Source organism: Macaca mulatta, chromosome 12 (assembly GCF_049350105.2).
Source record: "Macaca mulatta isolate MMU2019108-1 chromosome 12, T2T-MMU8v2.0, whole genome shotgun sequence".
Lineage (NCBI taxonomy): Eukaryota > Metazoa > Chordata > Mammalia > Primates > Cercopithecidae > Macaca > Macaca mulatta.
The window spans coordinates 10,401,684-10,410,832 of NC_133417.1; the positions used below are offsets into that span (position 1 = coordinate 10,401,684).

At 49.9% G+C, this 9,149-nt stretch overlaps 1 protein-coding gene across 1 annotated transcript; it reads right to left on the reverse strand.

The window, feature by feature from the left end:
• Positions 1–4,323: 4,323 nt before the first annotated feature.
• Positions 4,324–6,865, reverse strand: TEX51 (testis expressed 51). Its single transcript, XM_028830624.2, has 6 exons — positions 6,638–6,865; positions 6,464–6,538; positions 6,143–6,232; positions 5,738–5,821; positions 4,476–4,548; positions 4,324–4,393 (listed from the first exon to the last, which is right to left on the reverse strand). Exons 1-6 carry the CDS (start codon positions 6,834–6,836, stop codon positions 4,324–4,326), a joined length of 591 nt encoding a protein of 196 aa, XP_028686457.2. The 5' UTR covers positions 6,837–6,865.
• Positions 6,866–9,149: the final 2,284 nt, after the last annotated feature.

Below are 9,149 nucleotides of genomic sequence, written 5' to 3' on the forward strand. Positions count from 1 at the left end.
CATGTGTGGAGAACAAAGCCTGGGAGATTCAGCCAAGGCTGGAGAGGGCGGGGAGGAAGGGGAGGGTGCAGTGGGGCAGGGCTCTGGTAGACAGCCCTGCTAAGAGGCTGGGGATGCTTGTTCAGGCTGCTCCAGACTGGTCAGGCTCGGGGGTACGTGAGACACTTCCAGAGTCCTGATGAATGATCATTTACTAACAAACTCTCTCACCTGTCAGCAGGAATGTTGGTGGCCTCTGCTCATTGGCCAAGAGGAGGGCCACTCTGGAATGCTGTCAATGAATCTCCCAGAAGTGCATGGACATGTGCATACACACACATTCGCACACACACACACACACACAGATATACATAAAGCAGCTGCACCCTATGCCATTGTGGCTTTAATTTGCATTTTCTAAATGGCTAATGATGTTGAACATGTTTCCACATGCTTATTTGCCACTTGTACACCCTCTTGTGTAAAATGTATCTTCCTATTTTCTATCAATTTTCTAATTAGATATTTTTAACATTGGCTGTTGCATTTTGAGAGTTCTTTTTATAGTTTAGATACTAGCCTTTCGTCAGAGATGTGCTTTGCAAATATCTTCTCCCAGTCTAGAGCCTGTCTTTTCATCGTCTTAACAGGACCTTTATCAGGGCGGAAGTTTTCAGTTTTGACGAAGTTCAATTTATCAATTTTTCCTTTCATGAATTATGCTTTTGGTATCACATGTAAGAGCTCCTTTCCTAATCCTAGATTCTGAAGATTTTCTTGTATTTTATTCTAAAGGTTTTATAGTTCTATTTTACATTTAAGTCCATTATCCATGTTGAGTTAATTTACGACGTGTGAAACTTACACTGAGGCTTGCATTTGCTATGGGTGTCCAACTGCTCCAGTCCCATTTGTTGAACAGGAATCTTAAATATTTTTGAAAGCACTAATCAGTCATTTTAACATTAATATCTGCTAACTCACTTGCGGTCACTCGTAGGTTTGTTTCTTTTGTCTGTTTTTTCTCTTGATCCTATTTTTTGGGGGTATACTTGTTAATATGTGTTTGGATACTGGACATTATAAATCAAACATCATAGTGACTATAGATGATGGTATTTTCCTTCATAAAGTGTTTATCCTATCCTCCATCAGTGAATGTGGAATAATAGACCACTTTACTTTGTCAGGGGCTGAATGCCTTGAAACTTAGTTTCATGCTTTGTAGGGACTGGTTTGCCTCTTGCACACATGCCCACTTTCAGAGTATAGTCTTCCCAACCAGTATCCTGGAGTATTTACCAAGGATCATCTTCCTATGTGGGTCAAAAACTCCAATTTTTATTTCCCCAGCATCTAAATCTCTAATCAATTGCATTTCAGATACTGTCTGCTTGGTTTCTTTGTCTTTAGCCCTGTGTTGCAGGAGGGTGCTTTGGAGGGTGGGGAAGAAATAGATGCAGTATGTTTGTTTGACTTTTCTGCACCTCCCTACTTTCAGGTCTCTGAATCCTTCACTTTCTGTTTCGGCATACTCAGACTCCAAGTATTGTCTCCTGGGTCCCGTGATGTTGCCGAAAGCTCTCCCAAACTTTGAGGTCATCCTCAGTCGAGCCCCTGCAGTCTCCCTGCTGCTCCGATAGCTCACCCATGCAGAGGGGCACCTGCAGCAGGACACAGGGCTCACTCAGGGCACCCCTTCTCTCCAGGACCTGAATGCTTAGGGCCTGCCTCTTCTTCTTTTTTTTTTTTTTTTTTTGAGACGGAGTCTCGCTCTGTCGCCCAGGCTGGAGTGCAGTGGCCGGATCCCAGCTCACTGCAAGCTCCGCCTCCCGGGTTGACACCATTCTCCTGCCTCAGCCTCCTGAGTAGCCGGGACTACAGGCACCTGCCACTGCGCCTGGCTAGTGTTTTGTATTTTTTTAGTAGAGACGGGGTTTCCCCGTGTTAGCCAGGATGGTCTCGATCTCCTGACCTCATGATCCACCCATCTCGGCCTCCCAAAGTGCTGGGATTACAGGCTTGAGCCACCACATCCGACCCAAGGCCTGCCTCTTCTTTTGGCTGAAAACAGCCTTTTTGTTTTGTTTTGTCCTTTGATGTAAGTTAGTTCTAGTTGCCCTTGCCTGGAGTGTTAGTCTACTGTAAGTTGCTCTGTCATAGTTGAAAAAAGTCCTCCAGACCCTGTGTTTTGACCAAGGTTTGCCTGACTCTAAATTCCTTCACCTTTGTATTCTAGCTAAACTTAATATACAGTTTTCATGAAAATACACCCATAAACAAGAAAACTCTCTGATTGAAGATTCATACACAAAGACAAACACACCAATTCATGCTTCATGTACATCACACTCAGGGTTTTCTATTTTTAGCCGCACGCATCAGAAAACAGCCACTCTGGCTACTTTTGAGGTAATGGTCTAGGTCCTAATTTAAATACAAAAAGGAAAACACCGTCGCTGACTGGAGGGCCTGGCATCTCCTGTGTCCTGGATGGCACCAGCCCCCCAGGCATGCGGAAAGAACTACAGTCCCCTGGAGCTATGCCACCTGCCCGGGGGCTCTGACCCATTCATGCAAAATGGCTGCACCTCCACCCTTGCTATATGGCGATGTCCTTGGAGTGCTTTACATCTTCCAAAGCCACGTGACATCTGTGGACTCCCCAGTCTAGTAAAGCAAGAAGGGTGGAAGGGGTGCCTCAGTGGAGCCATGTCTATTCACACTCACCCATCCACTTGGCATCTCTTTCTCGGTCACAGGACTCCCGGCGTGCCACGCCTTCCTGCTGCTCTGGGAGTCTGTGCGAGTTCTTCTTTCTCCTCACTTAGGATCTTACCTCTCACTACACGCTTGCTTGTGTCACCCACTCCAGCCAGACCACAATCCCTGGAGATTCCTGAAACTCTTAAGGTATCTCAGACCTCTGCTCCTCAGCAATGCCAATCAAAACACTCCTCTCTTTCTTCCTGCCCTTCTCTGGGCTGTCACATGGGTGTAAGACACCACCTCAGGGAAGCCTTCCTGGATCCTCCAGCTGGGTTAGAGGGAGGCACCTGTGGCTGGGGACCCACCCCTGCCCTCTGCCATGGCGCTCCCTGCCCTGCTGCCATTAATGCTGTGTTTATGTTTGGGCCTCTGGCAGTCCTTGGCTGTTTTCCACCACTTACCATGGGGTGGTGCTGCTGAAGTCAGCCTGAGTCCAAGCCTTTCAGGCTGAGCCACCAGCTCCGAAGAGCAAGCACAAGGAGGGCCTAAGGAGACATGCGGTCTCCTTTTAGGAGCTGGGCTGAGGACCCTGGCGGGGCTTCGGGGGACTGAAGGAGAAAAGGGGAGTGAGGACTTTGGATTTGCACCCATGGCATGGCCAAATACTGGACAGTAAATATGAGCCAGCAGGTTCCTGGGTCAGGGTACACCAGCCTGGCGAAAGCATCACACCCCCATCTCCTTGTGCTCAGATGGGGAAACTGAGACTCGGAGGGGGGTGCCCAGGCCACTCCGCCCTCGTCTCAGGTATTGGAATTAGGTGAGGCCTGGATGAGCCCTTAAAACCATCATTTTGGGACCAGGACAAGATGATTCTGGAGAGGAGGGGAAGAGTGAGCGGATGGGACATGGCACTCAGGGTAACTCGGGAAGAGATCTCATCTCAGCACCCGGCAGGAGACAGACGGCACAGTCAACTAGGCTATGAGGAGGGGTTTTAATGAAGAGACTCTTTACGAAGGTGTGAGTGTAGGCAAACCACGAGACAGTGTCGTCTCCTAGGCCTCAGAGCTTTGGGGCCCCAGGACCCAGGATGGAAGGTGTCAGGGGAGGCGGTTACCGGGACCCAGAGATGAGTGAACTTCCTGACGGCAGCTGCGGCCTCTGTTCACTTCTGGAGGACATGCGGGCTGCCCTGTTCCTGCTGAGGGAGAAGCAGCGGGGCGTTTCTACCCTGACCTCCCACTGCCCTGGCCTCCTCCCTGTCCCTCTAACCTCTTCCCGGGAGTCTCCCCTGGCCAAACCCAACCCAGAGCAGAGAGCAAGGCAGCCACGTTAATGGTCCCTGCGGGTCAGGGCAGGGCAACGAGGGTGAAGGCGGGGTGTGCAGGGTACAGGGACAGCTGGGGGAATAGCACTCTGTAGTGAGGGTGGGAGGCCTAGAGCTTTGCCATTTATGTGTCCTGGGTCCCTGGCCCCACTGTGTCTGCATATAAGGGGGCTGATGTATGGCCTTCCCAAGATTCCCGGCCCTCGATCCCACTCTGCTCTGCACTCCAGACCCCAGGAGGTCAGCACGGGGGTTCCAGGTCCTGCTACTGCCAGGGCACACCCAGCTTTTCCCTCCTGGGAGCCCTAGAATTGGGTCGGGGTCTCCTTTCCCAGTACCTTTACTGTCTTCTTGCTGTGCCAGTAAAGGAAACATCTGGGACAAGACACAGGGTGGAGTCAGTCAGGGAATAGGTGTGTTTTCTCTGGGGATGCTGGGGCTTGGAGAGCTCACTCACCCACCTCCAGTTATGGCCAGGAGCAGAGCACTGCTGAGACTCACAGCCCACAGGGACATCCGCCGGTTCCTGCCTGGGGTGTGAAAGAGGGAGCCAGGTGTTTGGAGGCCAGGCAGGGCTACCTCGGCTCAGAGAGAAGGCCACCATCCTTTCATTCTTTGATTTGTTCACTCATCATTTGTTTGCAAACGCTTACTGAGCACGCTGTGTGCCCAGCACATATCTAGACAAGCAAACAATCACGGTGTGGATTTCAAGGGAAATAGGACAGGAAATGGGAGGGGAAGTGACAGTGAGGATGGTTGACAAGCCTCTGGGGTGGGACGTGATCCGGGAAAGCTTCTTAGGAAACAGGAGTCTGAGCTGGACTTGGAAACACAAATAAGGGATCAGTTCAAGGGCAAGGCTGTGTCCACAGCACAGGACATGCTCAAGAACAGAAGAATGGGGCTGCCCGTATGCACTTGGTGTGCCTGGGGAGAAGGGGGCCCCCGAGGAGGGTGGGCTTTATCTAGGGGCATTTGGGAGCCACTGCTGGTTATAAACAGGGAGTGTCACAGGTAGAACTGCCTCTTGAGAAGGAGTTCAGAGTGCGACGTGGCCCAGAGGGACAGGGAGGCTAATGGGAAATGCTGCTGTAAGTTAGATGGGAGATGAGGAGGCCTGAGAGTGGAGGTTAGAATGAAGCTATGGGAACACATAGAAGACTTATTTAGCAAGACATGGTGATTCTCCATGCTAAGTGGAGGCAGATTCCTGGTTTAGGGGGCTGAGGGCATGAGTGGGGCCATTTGTTGAGAAGGGCCCTGGAGGAAGAGCAGGTTTGGGGGTTCGATGGGATTGGGCATGTTTCACTTTTTCTTTTCTTTTCTTTTTCTTTTTTTTTTTTTGAAATGGAGTCTTGCTCTGTTGCCCAGGCTGGAGTGCAGTGGTGCGATCTCAGATCACTGAAACCTCCACCTCCCGGGTTCAAGCGACACTCCTGCCTCAGCTTCCTGGGTAGGGATCGGCCATGTTTCTAGGCATGGCATCTCTGAGAACCAAGAGGCCTCCTGGAGTGATGTCCTACAGGCAGATGCCTCCAAGGCTCTGGAGCTTGACATGAGGAGATCAAGAAATCCCAGGAGGTGCTGCCTTCACCCGGGGTGAGGATAGAGGACAAAAAAACCTTGAGTTGGGCAAAAGAGAATGACAGAGACAGTAACGGCTCTGGGAGTGCAGGGCGGGGAAGGGAGAGGCTGGAAAGCGTGGCGGCCACTTACCTAGGCAGATAGTGGGGTCATTGCAGGAGAGGAAGTAAGTCCTGCAATCGGCACAGCTGGTGACCTTCAGTGTGGACCGTATGTCTATGGGAGGGGAGGGACAGGGGCTAGGGGGTGCCAGGTGCCTTTCAACCCTCCCCCAGGCCCAGTCCCCTTGCATACTCACCACACGACTCATTGCAGGCTGCCAGGGGTGAGAAGGTAGAGAAACTGAGGTGTTGGGGAGGCAGACACAGCCAAGGGGGTCTGGGGTGCAAGTAGGAGATGGAGCTGGGGAAGGTGTTCATGGGCAGGAGTGGGGCTCCTGGGGATGGTTGAGGGGGCTGCAGAGTGAATTCTGCGTGCCTTCGGTCTTGGCAGGTGCAGAGGGCTGGGCCATGTGCGGGGATCGTCCCCACCCCTTACCCTTCTCCTTCAGCCCATCAGATATCTTATTCAGCCTCGCAGTGAAGAGATTCTTGTGCATGTCGATCTCTTTCAGAAGTACTGTTTTATCTAGGTAGAGCAGGAGGGAACGGATGTTCAGTGTTACAACTTGCTCAAGGTTGGGTTTTCAGACCCTTGTTTCTAAATGGAAGTTCCAGAGAGCACACAGAGACAGACTGCATTCATCTCCCACCTTCACAAGACCTGCCACCCATGGCGACATGGGCCTCTGAGAATGCCTTGGAGGGTGGGCCTTTGTCCACCCAAGCCCCAAGGCCCTGGGACTCTTGGCTTCCTCACCATCTCGTAATGTTTTAATGGCTTGGTGTACTTGAGTGAAGAATTTGGCTGTTTCTTCTTCCAAATGGTCACGATCTGAGGATGAGATACAGGTAAAAGAGAAGTCAAGGGAGTAAGATCCCAGGTCAGGTAAAGAGGCCAGATACAATTCCCGATCTCCTGGCTGTGCTTTACCAAGGTACCAGGGTTTGAGAAAATTATTATCCTCTAGGAACAGAGAGTGAACGCTTTGAGAAAGTTCTGTGGGTGGCCCCGGGGTCCCCCAGAGAATCTGAAGGTCGTAGTCTATCCAGGCAGACAGTTCCGGCCAGCAGCGGAGGCAGTTCTTCCCTTCGATGGTGGGCAGCAGACAGATGATCAGGAGAGGCAGCATCTTCTGGGGTCCTCCTACTGTGCCCCCGTGCCCTGCCTGGAAGTTCCACGTGGAACACTGGTGTTCTGTCCCCCTGGGAACCACATTCTCTTGGCAGGACAAAGTGCATTCTGTAGGGCAAGGCAAGGCTCAGCTGTGGAGTCACAATATGAATCCAAGCCTTGGGACTGGACCTAAGTGGGAGCCTTGGTACATAGTTCCTCCTTTGAACTTGGAGTCACTTGCTCAGCAGGGAGAGTCCTTGTGGGGATCAGAGGGACGGCTGCACTGCCTGGTGGTGGGTGCTCAGCTATCTTGACTGTGTTCATCTGGTGTGGAAGAGTTTAACACGACTGAAATTTGAGAGGCAGAAAAGAGCAACACAGCAAGAGGGTTAGTTGAGTGAAGAGAATCGGAACCTCTTCACACTTTTCCACAAAGGGTCAACCAAGGAGAAGTTGATGGAAAAAAACATGTTTTCACGGCATAGATAAACGGACAGCTGTCTCATGTTTGGTCCAGCCAGAGGGGCTTAGCTTCTAATACCACAGTGCAGGCAAAGAGTATAGACAAGTTCCAGTCAGCATTGCATAGAAGTGCAGACAGAGAAGCCACGTTCAGAGCAGTGGTTCTTTTGTGAAATGCGCCCTGAAAAAAAGCAAAACTCCCTACTCTTTTGTAATAAAGAAATCCAGTGGGATCCTTGTCACTCCTCAGCTGGCAAGCTTTGCCCTTCCATGCCATGATTCTGAGTGCCTTGGGCTGGATCATGGGCAGCTAAGACCACCAGGCATTTAAGGAATGCCTCTAACATGACCAAGAGACAAAAACCGTAGCAAGAATTCAAAACAAAGGCAAACAAAAACAGCAGGAAAAAGGAAGAGTACAGAGTTATGACAAGAAGCAGAATAAAACTTAGAACCTGGCCAGGCGCGGTGGTTCACGCCTGTAATCCCAGCACTTTGGGAGGTTGAGGCGGGTGGATCACCTGAGTTCGGGAGTTCAAGACCAGCCTGACCAACATGGAGAAACCCCATCTCTGCTAAAAATACAAAATTAGCTGGGTGTGGTGGTGCATGCCTGTAATCCCAGCTACTAGGGAGGCTGAGGCAGCAGAATCACTTGAACCTGGGAGGCGGAGGATATGTGAGCCTGAGCCTAGATCATGCCATTGCAACTCCAGCCTGGGCAACAAGAGTGCAACTCCTGTTTAAAAAAAAACAAAAAAACGATAAAAAAAAAAAAAAGCTTAGAACCTAATTACATAGAACCTAATTACAATTAAATTGACAAAATATTTTTTTTCCCAGACAAGAAGAAGTTGCTATGTAAAAGAAAGAGTTATTGGAGACTAAAAATATGATAGCGCAAATTTAAAAATTCCATAGAAGTGTTGGGAGATCATTTCAGAAATCTTCCAGACAGAAGTACAAAAAGAAAGAGATGGGAAATAGAAAATAAAAATACAATACAATTAGATAATCAATCCATGAGGTCCAACATCCAGCTAATACAAGTTCCAGAAAGAAAATGGAGAGGTGAAAATTACTTATAATAGAAGTTGTGTAGAAAGTATATTCAGGAAGAGATTCTATTGTATATAGAGAAGGATGTGGCATTGAGGTTTGCTAGAAGAAATAGTTGGGTGCAGTGGCTCATGCCTGTAATCCCAGCACTTTGGGAGACCAAGGGAGGTGGATCACTTGAGGTCAGGAGTTCAAGACAAGCCTGGCCAACATGGGGAAACCTCGTCTGTACTAAAAATACAAAAAATTAGCCAGGTGTGGTGGCGTGCACCTGTAATCCCAGCTACTCGGGAGACTGCAACAGGAGAATCGCTTGAACCTAGGGGACAGAGGTTGCAGTGAGCTGGGATTGCACCACTGCACTCCAGCCTAGGCAATAGAGTGAGACTCTGTCTCAAAAAAAGAAAAAAAAAAAAGAAGGAGAAATAGTGTTTTTTTTTTTTTTTTTTTTTTTTTTTTGAGACGGAGTCTCGCTCTGTCGCCCAGGCTGACTCAGAGTGCAGTGGCCGGATCTCAGCTCACTGCAAGCTCCGCCTCCCGGGTTTACGCCATTCTCCTGCCTCAGCCTCCTGAGTATCTGGGACTACAGGCACCCACCACCTTGCCCGGCTAGTTGTTTGTATTTTTTTTAGTAGAGACGGGGTTTCACCGTGTTAGCCAGGATGGTCTCGATCTCCTGACCTCGTGATCCACCCGTCTCGGCCTCCCAAAGTGCTGGGATTACAGGCTTGAGCCACTGTGCCCGGCCAAGAGAAATAGTTGAATTAATAAATTTAGGCTGTACTAGTCAGGTGGGCTCTGCGATGAG